Source organism: Drosophila busckii, chromosome X (assembly GCF_011750605.1).
Source record: "Drosophila busckii strain San Diego stock center, stock number 13000-0081.31 chromosome X, ASM1175060v1, whole genome shotgun sequence".
NCBI classification, from domain to species: Eukaryota; Metazoa; Arthropoda; class Insecta; order Diptera; family Drosophilidae; genus Drosophila; species Drosophila busckii.
In genome coordinates this window covers 8,450,956-8,476,280 of record NC_046608.1, presented here as the reverse complement: position 1 = coordinate 8,476,280, position 25,325 = coordinate 8,450,956, and the positions used below count along the sequence as shown (strand labels likewise).

The 25,325-nt window shown below is 33.4% G+C and overlaps 1 protein-coding gene across 5 annotated transcripts in view; it reads left to right on the top strand.

Annotated features, from left to right (window-relative positions):
* Positions 1-25,325, top strand: part of LOC108606420 (voltage-dependent T-type calcium channel subunit alpha-1G) — a 43,791-nt gene that overhangs the window by 10,573 nt on the left and 7,893 nt on the right. The window contains exons 4-17 of one of the 5 annotated variants that reach the window (XM_017996517.1): positions 530-704; positions 6,596-6,717; positions 6,792-6,946; positions 7,705-7,797; positions 8,869-9,110; positions 11,990-12,629; positions 13,027-13,050; positions 13,734-14,063; positions 14,340-15,235; positions 15,402-15,611; positions 21,019-21,184; positions 24,086-24,241; positions 24,463-24,645; positions 24,841-25,041. In XM_017996517.1, the coding sequence (XP_017852006.1) occupies positions 530-704; positions 6,596-6,717; positions 6,792-6,946; positions 7,705-7,797; positions 8,869-9,110; positions 11,990-12,629; positions 13,027-13,050; positions 13,734-14,063; positions 14,340-15,235; positions 15,402-15,611; positions 21,019-21,184; positions 24,086-24,241; positions 24,463-24,645; positions 24,841-25,041 (3,593 nt within the window). Of the gene's footprint in view, positions 1-529; positions 705-6,595; positions 6,718-6,791; positions 6,947-7,704; positions 7,798-8,868; positions 9,111-11,989; positions 12,630-13,026; positions 13,051-13,733; positions 14,064-14,339; positions 15,236-15,401; positions 15,612-19,002; positions 19,118-21,018; positions 21,185-24,085; positions 24,242-24,462; positions 24,646-24,834; positions 25,042-25,325 lie in introns of those variants that run through there. The other 4 variants (XM_017996516.1, XM_017996519.1, XM_017996520.1 and 1 more) reach the window with 4 other exon arrangements.

Below are 25,325 nucleotides of genomic sequence, written 5' to 3'. Positions count from 1 at the left end.
AACTAAATTGCTATTCCAATAAAATGTGCATATATTTTTTATAATTTTATACAGTAAACATATATTATATATATATTTGATTGATCATTAGATTGTATTTTAAACTTCAATTTGCACTACTAATATTTGAAATAGTTCAATTCGCGCTTTTTTTTTGTATAATATGTAATAATCCGTAGATTATTTTTGTTTTAATTATGTGCAAAAAAAAACATTTAAAAGCGATTGGCAATAGTCGAAGTATAATTGAAATATAATCATTTAATCTGTTAAATCTCAAATAATGCCCATTTTGTTTATTATTTTTTAAATGAAACAGCTACAAATAAAACAAATGTAATTAAGATATTTTAACTTGTGATAAAGTAATCAAACTATGCTGACAATAACTTAAAATTTGTTCAAAACTTGTATAATTTAGCGTAAAATGCATTCCAAAATCAATTTAGTAATTTTTCTTTAAAAAGTTGCATAACAAGCGCCACCCTAATATTTACTATATAACCGCGCCATATCTTTTTGTTTACAGGCATGCGTATATTGGTAATGCTGCTGTTGGATACGCTGCCCATGCTGGGCAATGTGCTGCTGCTTTGCTTCTTTGTGTTCTTCATCTTTGGCATTATAGGCGTGCAACTGTGGGAGGGAATATTGCGACAGCGTTGCACATTGGATCGACCCGATGGCATGATTTATCCCATAACGTAAGTAGCTTTAACCAATGTTTACGTTTTGATTACGGAAACAACGAACGGAACGAAAAAAAAACAGAAACTTGCAATGCAACAACAATAAGTCTGCCGCGGCGCTATCTATATATATATATATATATACTTGTGTATATATATGCATTCATTTTAATTATTGATTTTGTATATATAAATATAAATTAAAATTTTGATTTTTGAGCGTCTCGCTTGATAAAATAAAAGCAAATTCTATGTAAATGCTGCTTATTTTATAAAAGAATTTCTGTTATTGTTTGAAGCTTTGCTTTTTGAAATTTTTGAGTTCAACACAAACACACACACACAAAAACACACACACACACACACGCTTGTATATCAGTGCTGCTGCAAGTGGCAACATGTGTCAGCCAATTTGCATATGAAATCCAATGGACACGCCCTCTCTGTCAATTTGATAAAGTTGTTGTTAACCGATGCCCCCCCCCTCACAGAATGCGCCGCCGTGACTTCAACTCTGTCACTGTCACTGTCAGCATCACTACACTGTATGTGGAACAGGGGGCGGGGGGGAGGTCTGTGAATATCGCATGCTGTTCAAATGACAAGTCCAAGGCAGTGAAGGCAGCCAATTCATAAATTGATTGCTGCTCAGACGTCACTAGCGTAGACAAAAGCGCTGCAGTGATTTTTTGTATTTTTGAAAGCTGTATAAATATATTTGACTAACACACACACACACACACATACATAAAACTTAACACTTATTTTTGTAACATTTTTTTTTTTGTATCGTTTATCGCATGCACTTGCGCATAACTGTACATACTACGCTTTGGGCTTTGGCATTACTTTTTGCTTTTTGAAATATACATATACTATATATTATATTATATTCATTTGCATAATTGTTGTAAATAATTATGCAGCCAAATGAATTTTCATTTATTTTTACCCCTGTCGCCAATTTTCTTTTTTTTATTTATTATTGGTTTTCTCTTTTTGTATGTGTGTGTGTGTGTGTTGCTGTCACAAGCAATTATTTCAATTGAGTTGTCTGTGCTTTAAATTAAGCCTTAATAAAAATGGTTAATATGGTTAATTTATATTTAATGTAAATACAGTGCTTGCAAAATTATTTCTGCCGACTCTTGAAAAATTTTTGAGGGCAACCTCAATGGCAATTTTTGCCGATTGAGCTGCCATTTTAGTTGTAAGAGATAAAAATTCAATGTGTATATAAAACAAAGTTTTTTTTACATTTTGCTGAGGTAAATCGCAAGAACAATTAATGAAAATATTCGTCAACAAATATTTCAAGGCAAATATAGGCTTGTAATTTGTGAAGGACTGTGATTTTTTTTTGTTATAAATTAAACAAGACGTTAAACAAAAATCTCTTGAATTTCAAAACATTTCGCTGCCCTTTGTTGTAAGTTTACACTACAGTGAGCTTAATAATAGTGCACAAGTCTGCTTTGAATTAATAAAAACCATCGGAAGCATCCCAAAAACATTTTCACAAAGCTGAACTTAAATTTCAGCACATCAATTCTATTTTATTTGATAAGCGCCAAATCAAATAAGTAAAAAATACAGCCCAGACTTTACTGCAGGCGTAAATAAAAAATAATAATCATAAAAAATGTCTGTATATTCTTTCTCTTTCGCTCTCTCTCTCTCTCTCTCTCTGTCTGTACATTTGAGCGCTGTATATATATACACAACTGTTAATAAATATTTATTTTATTTTCAACATTTTCTTATTGCTCAATTAACGTCACTTGTTATTGTAGACGACAAACATAATTTTTTATATACCTACAAATATATTTTTGTTTTTGCCCCCGAACAGAAATTTGTTGCCTTTCATCAAAAGCCAAATGTATTTTGTGTTACATTGTAATTTACACAGACACACGCACACACACACACACAGAGACAGACAGACAGCTACAATTACAGTCACAGACACAGGGCACATTTATATGTATATGTGTACATATATACCATGTACAGTTTGTTTATGTCCTCGATACGCTTTTGTTTTGTTTATCCAGCTCACGTACAAAAACTTGTAGCAGTTATTCGCGTATAAACGCAACAATTTAAGAGCAGACAACAGACCAAACAACAACAACAGCAACAACAATACATTTACAGTTGCTCTACACACACATATACTATATTATAAAATTTATAACATTTTTTTTTTTTTGTTATTTATTTACATATTCTTTCTGTAGTTTTATAGAAATTGGCAGCCAAGAAAATCATATAAATTATTTTGAAAAAATATATATTTTTACAGTTATTGTTTACACAACAATTGTTTTAAAATGGTGCAATATAAGCAATTCTAGCTAAAAACAAAAATCATACCGGGTACATACAATTTTTTGTTTACAGGGGACTACCTGAAGTGTACAGAGTTCGAGTCCGTGTTAACTCGTAAGATAAAATGATTTATTTTTGCCTTCACCCTACCATCCAAACAAAAACAAAAACCTTTAACCCCACACACAACCCGAAGAAACAAACACAAACAATGAAACTCCAAAGCAAAGTAAAAAATAATACAACAATACACTGAAACACACACGAACACACACACACACACACACACACACACATGTATACCCCAACTAGTCGTCTATTAGCTCTTTTGCTCCTTACTTAACACACTTTGCTCTATCCTAACATTTAGGCAAAGCTCTCCCGCTCTCGCTCTATCTCTCTCGCTAAGCCCAAGCGATATTTAATCTACCAGCCAGCACCACACTCTCTCTCTCTCTCTCGCTCTTGCTCTCTATATGTGTCTCGCTCTATGTGTAACACTATTAAACCCTAACTTGCTCTATTTGTTGTAGTAGCTGCCCCCCACCAACAACATTGTATTCAATAATAATAAATGTTTTTTACATATATATAAAACCAAGCTCTAAACCTTTCTCGCTATCTCTGGTACTTTATCTCCATTAACACCTTCCAAGTAATATTTGCTCTCTGAATCCATAAATATACTTATATATATATTCATATATAGAATTGATAAACTACAAACTTAATAACAGTAGCTCAATACTATAAAATACACACGTTTACCAACACTAGCTCTTATTATTAACATACACACATAAGCTAACCAACACACACACACGCTGAAAACTTGCAAAATATGTCTTGAGGTTTTCGCAGTTGTGAAGAGTCTAAAATCTTTTGAGTTCAGCGAGTAAATTTGGGTGCAGCGAGTAAAACTTTGAGCATGAAAAATCTCTACTCAACTCCTAATATCAACTCTTCATATTATTATTGCTAGCGGGCTATTCAATCTAGTAGCAACTGAGCAATTACTTTCTCGCTACTAGTTGCATTCTTCATAAATATATATATATATAAAATTGAGTGTTATTATCGCCTACAAGTTTTTTTTTATTATATAGACTACTCGTCTAATAGTCACTCGCTACAAGTTATTTAGTGCAGTCTACTCGCCATTAAAGCACTCGCTCCTAGCTAATTTTTCAATACTATCTCAGCTAAGAGTTATCCTAGTATTATTGCTTTTTGCCATTACCTAAATAGTACATTTTATATATGATAGTATATATATCTTTCGCTACTTCACTCGCAATCAATGCACTCGCTACTAGGCTATGTTCTTATATCTCAGTATGAGTTATATGGCGCGTATATCTCAATAGCATTGACTGACTAATGCATTAAGTACTCGCTAGTTTTTATATAAATCAGCATCTCGCTACACTTTTCACAACTCGTTACTATACATATATCAGTTTATATATTATACTAACTACAGCACATACTTTTACACACACACACCCAAACACTAGCTAATAAATGTCTGTGTGTCTCTCTCTCTCTCTCTCTCACCCATAGTGAGCTTTTTAAACTAATCTATTTGTACTCCAGTACGTAAACCTGAATGACACCAAGCAAAAATATGTTTCCAGTTATTAAGTTATTATTTTTATTATTGTTATTCTTAGTCCTACTCTTTCTCGCTCTCGCACACTTATTCAATGTGCGTTTAATATTAATATTTTGTTTGTTTTTAAAGCGTGACCAAAAAACAATAAGCAGTCATTTAATAATAATTTATATACTTATGATTTCTAAATATCAAAAGCACACACAAATACACACACGCAAATAAACAAACATACTATATAAACTTAGTTAGCAAACAACAGGCACAGTATGGAGCAGTTACAAAAAGCACTAAACAATAGTTTAATAAAAATAAATAAATCTATATAAACAAAAACAAAAAAATTATATGTATATATGCATACAACACATACACGCAACTGTATGTGCATGTATGTATATGTGTGTGTATATTCATACACTCTTTATTACAGGAAAAACCATCAGTTTCTATTACAAAGGTATTTAAAGCTGCCCCAACTACAAAAACCAACAAAAAACATTAATAACAATTAATAAACTCAAAGACAACTATTAGAGCTACAAGGCTTAAAAACTATATAAACTCAAAAATTATAACACTTTGTGAAGGTTCGAAAAGCAGAAGAAAACTGTTTAAATATTTGCCAACAACAAATATAAAAAGTGCAACAGAGGATGTCTAAGAATTATATATATGTCAGCAGTGTCAGCTACAAGAGTAACAAAGTCGCATATACATCACACACACACACACACACAGGCATACATATACAAACACATGCTAAGCAGCTTAATAAAGTTAGCATACATTTGAGCGCTGTTCGCTTTTTTATTTATATTTATTTTAATGCGTTTTCTTTACAATTTTTACTTGACGCTGCGTGCATATTAAACACACACACACACGCACACACATTGATATTATTTGTCGTGAGCCCCGCCCGCGCTTACACTCGCTCTGTTGAAAATTTTGGACTAGCAGCAACACTTTTGTGGCCGCGCCGCCCGTTTAATTTAAATTGCTTTCGCTTTTGCATTTGTTGCTGCGCTTTTATTTGCATTTTAATTTTATTTACTTGATACTTTATTATTATTAAGCTATGTCTCGACTGCTTAAGTTAACACTTAATTGAGTGCGCTTTCTCTCTCTCTCTCTCTTTCTGAATTGCACTTACTGTTGATCGCTATTGCTGCGCTCTTCTATTACTTCTATACTTCTTCTGCTCTCTCTCTCTCTCTCAGTTTTCTTCTTGCTGCCAGCTTCAAGCTTTCAACACGCTTTCAAAGCTTTCTCAAGCGCTCTCTCGCTCTCGCTTACTCACACTTACACACTCGCTGTCACACTCTTTCTCACTCGCTCGCTCGCTCGTTTCTATTGAATTGGTACTTGCATTGGTCTCACTCTCTGTTTCACATTGATTGGTCGCCTATTTATCACTAGCTCTGTCTCACTCTAAATTAGTGTTGTGTTCTACAGGAAAATTCTACAAAATTCAAATATTTTCTCTCTCACGCATTTGTGCAAAGCAAAAAATAAAAAACGAAATATGTATCGATGTGTATTGTGTGTAAATGTTTATAAAATATAAAATAAAGTACTACATGTGGCAAAAAAAAAATAATAAAAATAATTATACATATAGAAAAAGTTTATATGTATGTATGTATGAACCTTTTTTACTTACTCAATGAAAATGATTTATAAAACTATTTTTTGTGTCTCTCTCTTTCTCTTTCTCTCTCTCTCTCTCTCTCTTTCTGTTTCTATTTCTCTTTGTCTCTTTTTTATGTCGCTCTCTTCTTTGCATTACTCTGTTCTATTTGCATTGTATTATCTTCTACTCTCGCTCTCTTTCTTTCTCAACTGTTAAATGCAACTGTGTGTGTTATCTCTGGTTATCGATTGATCAATTAATCGATTTATGTGACGCGCCACGCCTCATACTCGATTCTATTTCAAAATGCCGCCAATGCAGCCTATCACAATACTATGAATTCAGCAAGGATCAGGATTATATATGCTCCACACCCGAAGACTCTGGCATGCATTTATGTGGAAATTTTCCACCATATCGCATTGGTTCCTTGGTCTGCAGCGGTAAGTGGGCGCCACCTATAACAATGGCAGCCAAAAATTTAATTGAATTTATTTATTTTATTTTGCATTTGTAGAGCAAGCCAAGCTGCTGGACCTCAATGAGCCCACAAATACATCCTGCGTCAATTGGAATCAATATTATACAACCTGCAAGCAAAGCGGCGAGAATCCTTTTCAAGGCACCATCTCCTTTGATAACATTGGCATGGCCTGGGTGGCCATATTTCTGGTAAGCTGCGAAACTTTTCAGCTGGACAGCTGTCCAAACACAACACACAAATTTACACACACACTAAGTCCCGTAGCTAACATTGCGTATACGCAATGTGTCAAACAAGCTTACGCTGCTGTTTAATTGTTAAAATAAAGTGAAACAATGGGAAATTTATAAAATAATTTAAGCAGTTTGCAGTCTATGCTGCAAGCAGAGACCACAAGTAAATTGAGCTAAATTTGAAAGCAAATGCAAGTTTAATCTTCAGTCGTTACTACTTAATAAAAATTAATAAAATTAAATTAGCTCTGTTATATTTTCATAACGTAACACGATTAGTCGTGTGGCCATCTCTACTAAACACACAACTACACACATACATGTGCATATGCTGCTCAAATCGATTGTCAAAATTTGGTCAAGTGTTGGCCTAACATGGCTAAAAAAAAAATAAAGGAGCAGCAACTGGCAATTAAATGCAAATCAAATACGCATTAAAACGCGTTTGGCCAACAAAGCGCAGCAGCTGCGACAAACAACACACACACACACACACACAGAGTAGCTTATTACGCATACGTGCTGTGGTACAAGCGCAAAATGCACTAACAACCATAATAACCGAATCATTTTTGTTTATTTATTTATTTTTTTGCTTTTTGTATGGTGACGTGAAATTTCGTTGTTCCAGTTGATGTGTTGCTAATTACGCTTCTCACTCATTCTCTTCTCTCTGTTTTCATTTGTATTTGTGTATTTATTATTTGTGTCAGGTCATCTCGCTGGAGGGCTGGACGGACATTATGTATTACGTGCAGGATGCGCACAGTTTCTGGGATTGGATCTACTTTGTGCTCCTAATTGTGGTAAGTTGTAATTTGGGGCATGCATATTATAATACAAATTATAATAGTGGCGAGTTTTACGTGATAAGCTTAGCTAAGCTTATGCGCAATAATAAACCCGAGCTAATCAATTTAAATTACTGTAAGGAATTTATAAAAATATTTAAATTAAAAGACTGAACTACAAAATTCGTTAGAGAGAAAGTAAACATTATAGTTTCAATTAAGATATATATATATATATATAATAAAAAACTCAGCCTGATTTGTAGCGAGCGTTTTGCTTTATAAATTTACTACAATCAAAGGCAAAAGCCACAACATAATAATAAAAAACAACTCAACAAATATGAAAAAAATGTATGTTCTGTCATTGGCATTAAAATGCAATTAAAATATAAACAATTTATGCACATGCAATGCTGTTAAATAAATAAATTGGTTTTTGTGGGCAAACTCAGTCAAAAGTTCGTGACAGTCTCTATGGCTGAGCTAAGCTGCAGCAACATGTTGCAAGTTGTTAGCAAAATGACAATGGCAGTGTGTGTGTGTGTGTGTGTGTGTGGCAAGTTCAAGTTTGTCCTTGCACTAATTAAAAGACTGCATCACATATGAGCACAAAGCTGTAAGCATTTGATTATTTTGGCAGCTTCGACTATTGCTAGCTCGCTCTAGCACTGGCGACAACTTTTTGCTACAACAATAACTAAAAATTGCATATTTATGTTGCAAGCAGCAATCAAATGTACACTGTCTCACTCTCTGTTTGTTTTGAAATATGTTTTTCAATTTAAAGTTGTCGCTAGCTACACAAATTGGCAGCAAACAAACTAATTTGCAACAAAAGCCCATTGAACAACAAAAGCAATAGCAATAAGTTAAATCTAAAGTTCTTAACGTGCTGAGGCCAATAAAAGACGCAGCCCTCCCCTCCCCACTAACTTTTGCAGCTGCAAACTTTTTGTTGTCATTTTACCTGCAGAGCAAAATACAAAAAAAAATAAACGAAAACTTTGCAAGTCCGGAAATGTAAAAACTTTCTCAATCTTAATCTCTTTCTCTCTCTCTCTCTCTGTCTCTGTTTCTCTGTAGATTGGCTCGTTCTTCATGATCAATCTGTGTCTAGTCGTCATTGCCACACAATTCTCGGAGACAAAGAAACGCGAAATGGAGCGCATGCGGCAAGAGCGAGCTCGTTATACTTCAACTTCAACATTGGCGAGCAGCACTAACAATTCGGAGCCTGCCACATGCTACGCAGAGATTGTTAAATATATTGCACATCTCTGGCGACGCTTCAAAAGACGAATGTTAAAGAAGTACAGATTATATAAGTATGCTCTGCTTGTGAAATTTTCATTTCATTCATTTATTGTTTTAAGTTTGTTCCAAAACTGTCTACGCGTCTCTGTCTCTCTCGCTCTTTCTCTCTATCGTTCGTTCGTTCGCTTCGCTATACCTGCCCCACCACCCAAATAACGTCTTGAGTCTCAAGCGTATATAATATGATAATGCCCCATATATGCGCCAACAATTTGTTTGCAGCTTAACTAAGCTTTAGCTTGAGCCTTTGACTTGACCTGTGACCTGACTTTTGACAAAAGTCATAAATATTTCGCATTAAATAGTTTTAGTAACAAAGCCTTCTACTTCGGTGAGTTATATATAAAGCTAACTATATAAATTGGTTTATATACAGTCGTGGACAACAAAATTCGCACAATATACAAATAAAGTCAATGCTGAAAAATGTTCAAATCTTAAAGCCTGAAAAGTTTAAGTTTATTTCATAGAATTGTAGAAAATGCAAAGAAAAAGAAATAAATGTGTGGATTTAACTAAATTTTTTTTATGGGTCGTAATTATTAAGTGTACGCATTGTCTTGTCCGCCACTGTATATTTACTTCAAATACTCCACTAAAAATTCTCTTATTATTTCAATAATAACAAAAATCTATTTAAAAAAATTTTCCAAACTCAAAATATCTTCTTGTGCTCATAATACAAATTTTCAGCTATAAATGAAAATTTGTCTGTTGTGTTTTCAAAATTTACAATGTTAATTTAATTCGAAATTAAAGTTTATATGCAACTGAGCTCAGAAAAATATGTATGTGCTATTTTTCTAAATGTTAATCAAAGCTAAAAAGTTATCCCTGAGCGCTTTATTTGATTACAAGTCGCTCTCGCTGTCTCTCTCTATCTCTCTCTGTCTCTGTCTCTGTCTAAGTCTTCTGGTCCGTATCCGTGTCACGCCGCCAGCTTCTCTGCTTCTAGTTTAGTTGTTTTGTTGTTGTTTTAAGCTTTTTTGATTTATTAAAAATTCATTCAACATGCGACGTGTGTCCTCTCGCTCTCACTCTATCTATATTTTATCGCTTATTTCTTATTGAATTTGATGTTAAAGCCTTGTGTTTCGCTTTCACAATTTGTCAACATTTTTTTTTTTTTTGTGTTGCTCTCGTGCATTTTTTATGGCTTTTGCTTTTCAATTATGCGCAACTTGCATTTGTTCATGTGTGCAACATATAGCAATATATATAATATATACTATAGTATATATAAACATAGTTTACTTTAGTTTAGTCCATGTCGAGTTTTTAAGTTAGCAACAGGCCTTGTGCTTTGCAATGTTTGTTATAAATAAATGACTTGACAAATAAAATGTTAAATAAATTATTATTTTTAGTTAGTCATTAGCCTCGAGCAGTTTAACTTTTATAGCAGCTGTACAGCAATTTTATATAAAATTCAAGCCAAATTGAAATTTTTTTTTGACGCAAATTGAAGCTTTTGAGTTTAAATGAATTTCTTAATAAAATAAAATGTATTTTGTTATTAAAAGGGAGCAGCTATCAGACACAAGACCTCAATTAAGCAACAATAGCAACTTGCTGTTAGCCTTTTTGATTATTTTGGTCAACAAGTGAAATAATATGCACTTAAGAATCATGAAGGTCGACAGACTTTACTGCTGCTCTATATAAAGACAAAATGTTGAGCTTAAACGACATAGCAAGATTTTCATTAAGGAAAAGTAAGCAATTTGGTTGTGGAGTAATCTTGAAGACTGACTTAGCACTAATCCAAGTGTTAATATTGTAGTCTGCTTTTGATAAATATTTCAATCAAACATAAGTTAGTTTATATAGCGAAAATCAGTCAATTGAAGCTGCAAGTTGCAATGAATGTGCTAAAATTAGATAGTCGCAGTTGAGTATTAAGCACGTGTGGCTTTTATACATATAAATATATACTTCGATATATATATAGCATGCTATTATTTTTTTAAATAGAGCAGTCTTACATTTAATTGCATTTAAGCGATGCGCGCAAGTTTAGCGAAGAATAAAGCAAAAGCTACAAATATTTATTCTGTATTGCTTTCAAATATTTTGTGTTAATTTTGTAATTTAGTTGAGTTTAAAGCTTGTTTAAGCGTGTGCTTGGGTTGCGAGTCGTGTGTTTAGTTTGATTGAATTATGTAATTGTTGTCTAATTATTAAGCGCACACACACACAAACACATGCATACATATAGGCATAGATATGCCCAGACAGCTTTTGACGCTAATGAGCAAGCAGTTGCTCCCAACCCAATACCGACCAACAACACTACACATTGTACAATGGGCAATTTGAATAATTTTGTGCACAATCATTCTAAAGTTTGTTATAAAATTTACTTGGCAACTTATCTTTTGCGTTTAATTGATTAAAACTTCAGCATACATTTAATAAAAATAAAATAAATATTATGCTATTAAAATTAATTATTAATCGAATATATGAAAGCTATTTTTTTAAATAAAAATTTAATAATTTTTAAATGAACATTAAAATTTATTTCAAACAAAAAAGTAATAGTTAAGAATGATCTATTTTATAAAAGAATATGAATGCTAAATTCATTTGCAATTTTTTGAACTTGACTCGTTGAATTCAATACCTTATAAATTATTAACTTTGGTTTGTTTGATTAATTTCTTTACTTTGCAACTTTATTGCTTCGAAAAATTCGCATAAATTACCCATTGTAAATACATGAACCAGTGTGCGTGTGCGTGTGTGTGTGTGCATTATGCATTTATGTTTATGTACGTGTGTGTGTGTGTGTAATTACACTCATGCAAACAATGTTTAACTAATCTAATGTGCAACATTTTCATTTGCCATCGCGCCTATCCCCGCCCCACCCTCAACGCCCACGCAGGTATCAACGTCAGCAGCGTCGCGAAGGTCTCTTGCCCAACGCCGATAATAATCTTACATTCTCGCCGTCGCGCATCAAGTGCCACCATCCGAATTGTCCCAAGTACAGCAATCGCAAGCCGTCCAGCATTCAGGATCAGATGATTACGGTGATGGTGCCGCTCAACTCCAACAATAACAACAACAATAATAATAACAACAGCAGCAGCAATAACAATAGCAGCAGCCACAATGGCAGCGGCGGTGGTGGTGGTGCTGCTGCTGCTGGTGGTGGTGGTGGTGCCCACAATCAAACCACTGTGGCTTTGGTGAATGGTATTAATGGCAGCGCCGCCAGCGTTACTATGGCTAATGCTCAGCATCAGCATCAGTTGCAGCTGCAACTGCAACATTCGCCCATTGTGGGCATGGGAGTGGCAGCTGCCGTCAGCGGTCAGCTGCTGTCGTCCTCGGACAATACGGAGCAGTCGGCAATTGGGGAATGCAGCAATGGAATACCACGACGCACCTCGTCGTTTAAGAAGCCTGCCGCACTGCATAACCACAGCATGCAGCTGAAGCCGCCAGAGGGCGCAGCAGGTGAACAGAAGACAATTTTGCTCAAGTTGCCGCAGCAGGTGATTGACTCGGAGCAATTGATTGTGAGTATTAAGCAAAGTGCAAGCGATTTAAATGCCAAGCAAGCAAAACTAACAATATTACAAAATACGATATTCACATACGATATACGATATTCGGGAATATCATATTTGCGTATGCCACACACAAATTGAAATTTACGATATTCGAAAATACGTTATACACATAAACTTGGCAATACAAAATTGCGCAAAAATTCAAATTCCAAAACGATATACCCAATGGGTATTACCCATATGAAAAAATAATATCTTTAAAGAAACTTGACAATGCAACACATAACAGTTAAATTTCCATATAATACTCCAACAAAGTACTCAAATTAATAACTATAACTATAGCTAAAAAATAATAATAACATTATTTTACATTTGCCAATAATCGTTGCACATTTCGTAGCTGCAGTTGGGAAACTTAGGCAAGGTATTGCAAAATTCTTTAATATTGAAAACACTAAACAGATAAAATACAGTTACGAAATAAGAAATTCAAAACGCTTTTGCTTTTGGCGAAATTCTCAAACTCCACAATCAGAAAAGCCAAACATAAAAATTAAAATCACACAGAATATTTTCTAGAGTGCTACAGAATTTCGAATCAACAATTCAAACTACAAATTCAACCTCTATGTATAACTAACATTCAATTTTTTGTAAATTTTCACTTGATTGAGTTATATTTCGAAATTTATGTAGCACCCAATTGTATATATTGTATATTTAACTTGTTGAAAATGTTGCTCAGAGCCCCAAAAAAGTTTGTTTTGCATGGCGAATATTATTTATATAGTAATTGTAAATATGTAGCATACTTTGTAGCGTTAATGAAATTTAAGTTTGCGTTGAGGCGTCCATTTTTAATTGGAAATTTGCTGCCTTGACATGGCAAATGCGCAAAAGCAGTGTCAATGTCAAATGAAGGTTATGTCATTGAGAATTGATAATTAGCATGCAATTGAAATTGGAAATTCGTATTGAAGCTGCTGCAGCAACATTAATGTTGCAGCAGCAATTGACTGCAAAGTGTTGTCATCAACTAATGAAATACACGCAATCTCTCCCACACACTTTCTCTCTCCTTCGCTCTCACCCTGGGGGTTATATCAGAGCCATCCATGCACATCGGGCTTCCTTAGTCCACCCACATCGGCCAGCCGGCGGCCTTCAGTCATGTTCAATGAATATGTTCTGCTGCATACGCCGCCAGCGTTAAGCGCAGAGCCGCCCACAAGCAGCAGCAGCGCTAACGCAGCAGCAGCAGCAGCAGCAGCTGTAACAACAACAGCAGCAGCAGCGGCAGCAACATCTACTGCTGCAGCAGCAGCAACTGTTGCTGCTGGCAATGGCGGCGGCGGCAGCAGCAGCAACAGCCTGGAAAAGCAAAACGTACATTCAACTGAAAAGATGACACAAGCGGGCGATGGCAGCATTTGGCAGGTGAGTAGTCAATAGACATAATTCGAGGTGAAAACCAAGCAAAAGATTTAGGAAAAAGGTTTTAGAAATGTAGAAATTGCTACAAAATATAAGAAATTGATTATACAGGCAGCCATTTCTTCAAGGCTTAATAACAAAAGTAAGAAATTTAATTCTTAAAATTAAGTAGTTCGAAAATAACTATAAATATCTAATTTAGCAGCGCTGCCTTTGGAGTTCTAGTAATCAATAATTGTTAATAACAATATCATATACTTATTTTTTTTTTTATTCTAGGTGAATCTACCGCAGACAATTGGCAGCATTGCCAATCCATATGCAGATTGCTCCGAGCTGGGTATACACGACGCGATGACTTGTCAAGAGCTTTTAGCATTTTCTGTGGCCTTTTCAGCGGCCTTGCCGACGGGTCAGAGTACGCTTGAATCGTTTTATACATCGCTCGCTCGCTGCGATCCGCACACGATGGAGGCATTGAAGGCGCAACATAAGCGTGCCCCAACAGCGGCCACAGCAGCAGCAGTTGGCGCCGCAGCCGATGTCGTTGCGGTTGAGGCAGCGGCACCAGCTAAAAATCTGGAATTAACTGCTGTCTCTGCAGCTGTGCCCATGCCCACGCCTACGGCTACGCCCTCGCATCGACGCAAGCATCAGCATCAGCATCACAACAACAACAACAACACTAAGCACAATCATCACAGTGGCGGGCAGAGCTCACGCTCGGCACAGCGACAACAGGCGGCGCGTCAATTTGTGCCCACTGGCAATTATATGGAGGACTATGCCTGCTGCTATGATCTTTATCAGAATGCTCTGTCGCCGCTTGATGAGCGACGGCATCAGCGTCCACGCGGTCCAGCATTGCGCTGTTTAATTGCCGTCTATCGTTGCATCATGCGGGTTTGCTCCTGGATTCGTCGCTATATCAAGCGTTTGGTCGAGCACAAGTATTTCCAACAGGGCATCTTGCTAGCAATTCTAATCAACACTCTGTCCATGGGCATTGAGTATCACGATCAGCCCGAAGAGCTTACCGCTATCGTGGAGACCAGCAACATTGTCTTCTCGGGCATCTTTGCTGTCGAAATGCTGCTCAAAGTGGTGGCCGAGGGACCTTTCCGCTATATCGCCAATGGCTTCAATGTCTTCGACGGCATCATTGTTATACTCAGGTAGGTTCAATATAGCAATGACAATATATAATTATTGCAACTGATTAAAATATGAACTTCAATTTTTTTTTGTAATTTTTTCAAATTATATTAAATATGTATTAAATTATTGCCTAAGCTGCATGTTCCCTATTGATTTTGTTTATATTTCATTTTCAATTTTCAGTGCCATTGAGATATGTCAACAATTTCTGGGCAATGGCACCGGAGGCGGTGGCTCTGGCCTATCCGTGCTGCGTACATTCCGCTTGTTGCGCATTCTCAAACTCGTGCGCTTTATGCCAAATTTACGGCGACAATTGTTTGTCATGTTGCGTACCATGGATAATGTTGCTGTCTTTTTCTCATTGCTTGTGCTCTTCATATTCATATTCAGGTGAGTTCAGACTGTTGCCACAGTTTGCACAACTAAAACACAACAGACTAATACACAAATACTCACACACACAGACACACACACACACACACTAATACATAAGTACTATATGTAATTGCTTAAGAGGCGCGCTCGCTGCGCTTCAACAACTTCAACTGCATATCAAAAGAACAAAAGCTTTATCATATATAATATATACTAGTATAACAAATGGAAATTACAAATGTTCAAAGTTTATGGTAGTTGAGTAAATATTTAAGGACAAAGAAGTTTTAGCAACATTTTGTTGATATCGTGTAACTATAAAATAAAAGAACAATGTCTTTAATTTCTCATTTACAGAAATTTAAAAGAATAAAAATAATTTGATTTTTTTTCTAACTAAAATTGTTTAAATAATATTCGAAATGTTTGGAATCCCTTCGAAATTTTTTTTAAATATGCTCAATATAATTTAAATATAAAAAGAGCAATTTTAAATTTACAATAAAAATAGTTATATTTTTTTGTAACTAAAATTGTTTAAAAAATGTTCGAAATTTCATTGTCTTTTGACATTTGCTAACAAAATAACTTTTCTACTTTGAGGCTGTAATTTCTGACAAAAAAAAAAACACATATACTAAGCAATCATTACCAAAGAGACCCCCATTTAAACCCATTTGACCTACTGAATTGTACTGTGAAAAGTGAAACAAAAACAAGAGAAATATTTGTTAGTAGCAGTCGTTTAAGTATATAACGATTGAATGTGAGATAAAAGGCTGCTAGAGTCACTCCTACTAATAGTTGTGTATTAATTATAATTGTACAAATGTATACATATATAGACTATATATACGTTAGCGTCCAAAACTTCCCATAAAACCAAAACCTTGGTCGAAGGTAAACCCGAAAACAACAACAAATACATGATTTCCTTTCTGCTCATAGATACGCGCTCTCTCTCTAACGCTCTGTTTCTTGCTCTCTTTCATACACATACACATGCGCCCTTTTACCTTACACTACATTTAATGCTCTGTCTCTCTCTACTTCAAAATTATACAACACTTAAAACACTTAAACTGAGTTTTATCCCTGATACAAATTGAATATAGCTCTATACGTTTTCAAATGTGAGTGAGCGCTACATCTCTTTGCTCTTTCTCTCTCTCTCTATTGAACTCTTCTATATTTATCTATACTCTATAACTGACTCTCTCACTCATTTAAGTACTTTTGAAACTTTTTTAGTAGTTTGAATTTTGAAAACCGTTTCGCAAGTGCAGCATAGCTCCCATTCGCTCTTAACTTTTCCCCCATTGCTCGCGCTCTCTCTTTCTGTCTGTCTCTCCCTCTCTCTCTCTTACGCTCTTTCTCACTGTCTCTGGTTCCAGTCTGTTTATGCGTACACAGTACTTAAGTAAACATAAATTTTCGTACACTTTGACTCGTTCGCTCGTTCACTTTTGCATTTACACACACACACACACACACATGCAAATATACACGAGTGGTATTTGTCTATCGCTCTCTCTTCTTCTGTCTTTCTTTTTTATTTTAACACAATAAATGAGAGTTTGCCATCGGCACCTGCTCTCTTGTCTTTCTCTCTTTTTACATACTCTTAAGCGTATGTAAGTACTTTTAACATTTTTCTCACACTCGTTGATCTCTCTTGACGAGTTATGAACGCATACACTACTGCCCTTTATCTCTTGTAAAACAATATTTAATACTCGTTTAATTTTTTACACATACACACTCACACACGCAGACAATAACAAACAGTTACAAATGAAAAATTAGTTAGCTAGTCGAAAGCTTCAATTCAATTAAATCTATTAAATGTGTGTATTAGCTTTTTTAGAATATTTACCAACACTTGTATTACACACACACACACACACAAAACCAACACTATTTGGCTACAATGTTGTAAAGCTTTATTGAAACAGCGTTTAAAATTGTTTAAATGCAGAAAATTTTTATTAAAAAAATGATTTTTACTATTTTATTATCGATGTTTCAGTTAGCTTACAACACAAGCCAACTATATTTATTTATGTTCATAAATAATTGCGATTTGATTTATTCTTACAACAGTATCTGAGATATAATGTATTCCATACGCTTTATTGTGTAGTTTGGCAGTCGCTGCAGTTTTTGAATACATAACTGTACTTAAGTAACTAAATTATTTATATATACGCATATATATATATCATATATAAATATACAATATCAAAATACTCCTTTTATATTAGAAACTAACTAATAATTAAATATATCATTTTTCATAAGTTTACAACAAATGACACATACAACAACAACAGTTAAGTTTAGCTTAGTTGTGCTCTGTTTTATAAACTAAAATTCGTATATCTTTTGTGTAGTTAACAACAACAAAAATATATTAACTCTAAAAAACAATCTAAAATAAAAACAATCGCACAGTCACCTACAAAATTCATGACCTACACTAAATACACAAAAAAAAGCTAAATAATAATGATATACCATGATGTTTTCTGATATAAGAAGCATTGTACCCAGTTCTAAAAACCCAGCGCCTTAACTATGATAAAAAAAATAATATAAAACTTGCAGAGCAATCTACATGTTTTTTAAACAATATATAAAAAAATATATATTTATCTACCAACTCTATTTCTAGCTTTCGCTTTTCTATACACACGCGCGTTGTTGTTGATTTTTTCCAACTTTAAACTTTCAATCTTGAGTTTTGCTTTCAAAAAAAAAAATAAAACGTTGTCTGCTTATGTGTGAGTGAGCTTAATATTGTAAGCTCTCTCTCTCGCTCTCTCTCCTTCTAGCTTAGTGCAAAGCTTTGTGTTCTCTAGTTCTTAATAAATTAAGAAAAAAGTACCGAAAAGAAAAACATTTTGCATTTGCTGCTCTCACTTAAAGACACAACTCTCTCTCTTGCTCTTTCTCTCTCTCTCTCTCTCTCTCTCTCTCTATATCTGAATTTCTCTCTGCGCTCTTACTATGACTGTCTGTTTCTGTTTCTCTTTTGTCTTTCTTTTTCTCTCTCTCTCCCTCTCTTGCCTTATTACACACCTACTGCTCTACTAAACTAAATATTATACTAATAAATATGTTTATGGCTAAAACTGAAAATCATCTAAAAAAAATATATATATATTATGCTAAACATCACAACAATCAAAACATATATATACCCTACCACAAAAAAATACCACATAAAAAAATAACTAATAATTAAATATAATATTAATTTTTTTAATATATAATTCACATATTATATATACATATATTATATAAGCAAATAATAAATGAATCATATAATATAGAATTGATATAATATATAATTGTATATATATATCAACAATATATATATATATATACCAAACCATCACTTTAGTATACTCGGCATGAATCTGTTCGGATGTAAATTCTGCGAGAAAGTTAACGGAGAGAAGATTTGCGATCGTAAGAATTTCGACAGCCTGCTTTGGGCGCTCGTCACAGTGTTTCAGGTAGACCTTATTGCTATACACCCTATTAGCATTTTATAATTTTTAACATGCATATAACATATAAAAAAAATGAATATCTTTATATATATATACTACTACCATATATAACTATATTTAAACAAATACCAAATACAATATGCTTTAACAAATAATTTAAATTAACACCTAATCGTATGTCATATAATATCAATAAACACTAACGAAACCTGAACAAGAAATATCGTGAAATTTTTTCAACAAACGTAAGCATTTTGTTTTTTGATTTTATTTACATTTTTGTTAGTTTGTTTGTTTGTTTGTGTTAAACGAAAATCAATAATGTGCTAGGCTTGCAAAAATAATAACAATAACGTAAAGATAACAGTAATGTTTCCCAATTATAACTGTTGTGCCTTAACTTGTTTTTATGTTAACAAAAAATTCACGTTTCCTTTAACTCTCTCGCTGTCGTCTGTCTCGCTCTGTCTCTTTAAGTGTTTATGTCCTTTTATTTTTAATAAATTGTGTTCGTCTGTGGTGCGTGCGTGTGTGAGAACTTTGTTTATTACAAAATATAGTTTTTGATATCAGTTAAGTTCACTATTTTTAATTGCTAGCTTGCACTTTGCTTTTGTTTCATTTCGATTTCATTTTATTTTGTAGCAATTTAGAGTATGAATAGCATGTTTCGTTTCATTTCGTTTTCGTAGCAAGCAGCGCGCATTCGTTACTTAGAGTTACTCGTTATAAATTGATGAACTAGACCTAGTTGAAGTTATAGTTATATATATATATTCCTGTTCATAGCTAGTTATATTTAAGGCAGTTGTCATGTTCATAACATTGCACACAGGTAAGCATTCAAAAGTTGATGAGAATCGCCTGCTAAACTGCAAATTCGTTAATTTCGTAACTAACTCTCTCGCTAGTTTTTTGATTGTGCATGCTACTCTTGTTACTCGCGTTATTTTCTAACTCGCTACTCGTTGACACACTTGACACTTGTTTTTGCTCACGTGCTACTCTTATTCCAAATACTCGTCACTTTTTTTTATGAACTACTCCAACACTTGACACTTGTTTTTTCTAACTCTAACTCTAATTGTTTATTTATTGAATCAATCTCTCGATATTGTACATACTTCTATGCTTCTAACTCTTAAGTATATGAATATACTGACTATCTCTATATATCTATGTATATAACGTACTATCTATCGTTGCTTAGTAACGCTCCCTAAACTATAAACACACACACACACAAAACACAAACATTACTCTCAACTGTAAACTATAACGCTCTCGATACTTTTACATCTTACACACACATTCCAAAAACCCCCGAAAGACATAACTACAGTCTCTAGCGTTTTGGTCAGGATCGACAATTTCTATTTTTATAAAACTGTAATATAAAAACCTTATTGCTTTACTCAACTTTTTGCTAAAAACAACAACAACAAATACTTGTACTCGTTACTTGTATATTAGCCACAATGATAGTTTTTCCCAGTATTTTTTTTCATATTACCATGCTGTACAGTTATAAAAACCCAACAGACAATAAAAAATTTACACAACTGAGTAAATATAAATATAAAGCAAGAATCAAACAACAAAAATCTTTTAAGTATATAAACAAACAAACTGTCTATATATAAAAACACTTGAATATTTTTATAAAACATAGCTTATAATTAATATATATATATATATAATATATACATTGAGGCATTGAGGTTCCAACAAATAGCTCTATTACTATTTATTCTTTACTCGTTTATATGCATAAATTATTAAATCGCAACTACATAACATACGAAACTTGAAAATATATATATATATATATATACAACACAACTACTCTTAACTATATATATACAAAAATATATATATAAAAACATATATATATAAACCTACAGCATACTCGGCATGTATCTGTTTGGCGGTAAGTTTTGTAAATTTTTGGACGAATCCGGACTCGAACGCGAGTGCACGTGTCCCGAAATTATCAGCCGACATCCGCAATGTGAATGCGATCGTAAACACTTCAACAACATTTTATGGGCCACGGTCACAGTTTTTCAAGTAAGAACAATAACAAGCAAACTTTATACCATAAAAAAAACTATATATATATATAAACAGAGATACTTTCCCTTTCATACGTAACCTATATCTATCCAAAAAAACAACAGCAAACGTACAAGAAAAAAATATATATATCTCTCTCTCTCTCTCTCACACATATTAATATCGAAAACGTGCAGTTCTCTTTATACTCTAGTTTTTACTTTTTTTTAGTTTAAGACTATTTAGTTTTAGTTATAGTTTCTCACTATCTGCTATAACTCGCTAAATACTATTTCTAGTTTTCGTCTCTTATATCTTCAGTTATGACCTAGTTTCAGTTATTTTTCTCACTTAGTTTATAGTGGAATTTAGAATTTAATTATAAACACAAAACCTCCATCAACATGTTCATCAATATATAGTTGGTAAAGTCGATAAAGCTGGGTATCAAAATAATCAGAAATTTTCAAATACGAAGTGTCCATTAAAATCTTAATATTTCCTACAAAAATATTACATGTAAGAGATTCCAAAAATCAAAAATTATATTAGACAATTTAAAAAAAATCTTTTCAAAAATATTAATTAAAAATGTATAATTAATCCAAAGTTTTATCTCAGTTGTTAGTTCTAAGAAAAGTCAGTGACCAAAGAATTTTGAGAATATCAAATTTCATACTAAATTATTAAAAATAAAGGTAAATAAAAAAAATACAGACCAATTTTCCAAACATTTTTTCTATTCTTATGAATAACAATTTAAGGGATCTGAACTAATTCTTATAAAATCTGTTCCCATAAAGATCTAAGGACTTAAAAACTGAAATTAAATTATTAAAGTTACAATCTAAATTTATTGACTTTATCTGTATCAGAATTTTGTCCCCCACATTCATCTGATAACCAACACAATTACTCTCACCCGATTTTTTCTATTCTCTCTCTCTCTCTCTCTCTTTTTCTTCCCCACTCTAATTTTAATTTGAATTTAATAACTCTTTCATACACCCACAAACACACACACTTACACCCATACACACACACACATACGCGCGCACATGCATACATAGCACACATACACTCTGCTACATTTGTAACATAATTTTGTGGTACAGTTTTATTTTTTAATCAAACTAATTTTGATCGCATGTTTATTTCCGCAAATTTTGAGCTTCTCGATTTTTGTTACAATTACTTTGCCTTTGCCCTCAAAAAACTGCCAAGATATTTATATACATTTATAATGCCGTTATGTTTGCTTCTATATATGCTCAAGAGCATAAAAAAAAAAAACAACACAACTGTCTCTCGCTCTCTAGTATTTTAAGTACCTTATGTCTAGGCCGTTACAAGCGCTTTGTGTTTAAGCAAAAATATATAAAATATATATTTAATATATATAACAATTACTTATTATATTCTGTATAGTTTTTTGGCAAGCGCTTTGTTTGTTGGTTCGTTGGCTTGTTTCTTTACAAAATGCTGCTGCTTCAACTTACAAAAAATAAAAACAAAAAATATATATTTTAATTGTTTTGTTTTCCTTGCTTTAAATTTTAATATTTGCCGTTTTATGACAAAATTCAATTTGCATTTAATTTTAATGTACAGTCACAAGCAGAAAAAGAAAAAGAAAAAAATTATATAGTATATATATACATATACTCGTATATAGCAACAATTAATCATTGGCACGTCGTGTAATATATATAAAAACAAATTGTTAAAAACAAAAAAATCACACAAAATTTACAATTTCAATTTGAACTTTTTATATATGCAAGAAAAAGTTTTTTGCGCGCTTTGCAGCTACTGAAAATATGTTTTGTAAACTTTATGTTTGGCTTAAGTATAAATATTTATTTGATTTCGTTTTTTAATTGGAATTTACTTTGAGTTTTTTGTTATTTAGCTCGAATGTTTGCGTCGTTTGTTTCACAACCAAACACAAGTTTGAAGGCTTTTCTCACAGCTCAAGCTCATCTTAAAAAAATATGTTTAAATTTTAATTTTTAAGCAGGCCTAAGTCAATTTTCTCAAAGCGTTTTCTTTTCCAAATATAAAATAATAAAAACACTTTATGTTTAAATAAATACCATTTGTATGTCAAACAAACGTCAAATCATATTTAAGCGCTTGTTATTCAGTTGCCGAAGCTTAGCTTAGTTTTTGTTGAGAGCAATTAATATGTACATACCTGAAAATAAAGAAAAGATTTATGAATTGGATTAATAGTTTTAAAATATAAAAGCTTATATACAAAAAAAAAAATAAATAAAAGGTGATTCGATTTCGTATGTGTAATAAATTTAAACTATTCAAGAACTAAGTATTTTAAAATCCAAAAAAATGCATTGCTATTAATTGAATTTTTGCTAATTAAAATATAATATTTTGCTCTCTTCAAGAACAATTTTTATTTTTTAAAATTCATACTCGTATATGTATATTAAATATATAAAAAATCATAAAAAAAATGAGAACACTTCATAATTTACAAGAAATTGAAAGAAGCATATTTATATATACTATATAGCATATATTAATAATAATAATACTAACAGCATATTTTTTGGCCTTTTGCTTTTTCAACAAAACACACAATGTGTTTTTTTTTTCTTGTTTATTTTTATGCTCTTTTACTCCAAATACTCTTTATATATCCCAACACATGTGTTTATGGTATTTGTTCTCTTTCTTTCTCGCTTTATGCAATAAATTATAAATTATACATATATATAAATATATATTTATGTACAATGCACCATGTTTTGCTGCCCTGCAACTGCAACAATAATCATCAACAACTACAACTACAACAACTACAACCAATCAACAACTACAACAATCCAATCAACAAAACAATTCTATGCGAAAAAAAAAAAAAAAACAAAACAAATCGTAAAACGTTTTTAGATACTGACACAAGAGGATTGGAACGTCGTACTATTCAATGGCATGGAAAAGACAAGTCATTGGGCCGCACTGTACTTTGTGGCGCTAATGACGTTCGGCAATTATGTGCTCTTTAATTTATTGGTCGCCATTTTGGTTGAGGGATTCAGTTCAGAGGTAGAGTTTTGCTAATAACAATAGCATCAAAAATAATGATAATGATATTAAGAAATTAATACAAAATTTTTTGAAAGCATTTCAAGCCAAATTGCATAAAGAACTTAAACTCTACAGGCAATTGAACTGCTTTACAGTCTGTCTAGCTAAGCGATAGTTGACCCCAACTATCGTCATATCGGACATTAAAAAGTCTAATTTTGAAATTTTGATTCCCTCAGCGAAATGAACGTCGCGAGCGCGAACAACGCGAATTGGTTAAGAAACTGCGCGAAGAGACATTGGCTGAAAATTATAGCGATGGTATGTACGATGAATCACGCAGCGAAGCGGATTCGTCCACCACTAACGATAGTTACTACGAGGTACGAAATCGTTGGCGCAGCGCCGAGGATGTGCGCAAGGTAAGTCTGAAACAAAAAACAAAAAAATAGAAGCAGCACACAAAAGTGAGTTTAGTTTGTTAGCATGTTATACCTGAGTATGTGTGTATGTGTGTGTGTGTGAGCGTGTTATCGATACTACCGATATACATGTGTGGACGGTATGTATGCTCGATATATATATAAAGTCTCTACTACCCACCAACACAGCTACAGGACTCGGCCGAACTGATAATCGAAGCCAAGAGCAATATGCATCGCCAGCGTTTGCTCCAACCCATGCAGGATTATCAAATCAATGAGCTGCCACAGCAGCAGGCCGGCAGTAGTGGTGGCGCCTCCTCAAATGATAAGGAGGCGAGCGGCAAGCTCTTGTCACACGATGACCAAGCCAAGCCACGTGGCGGTCTTAAAAAGGTAAGTGCGCTTCACTAGAGTTCGGGACATGGGTCTGGGTCTGGGTCAGAGGTTCGGGCATTGAGTCCTGCAGGTTTCTTTGAAAATCTGCCAGGGCTGCAATACATGAAAGTCCCAAATGGAACCGGGCCTAAGCATGATTAATTAATAAGGTTGAATAAACAATAAAAATTTATAAAAATGAGTCCAACTATAGGGACGTAGATCGGATCTTATATATATATTCTTGGTTCAACGCCTGATCTATTTTAATCATTTAACATCAACTTTGGACAGTATAGGAA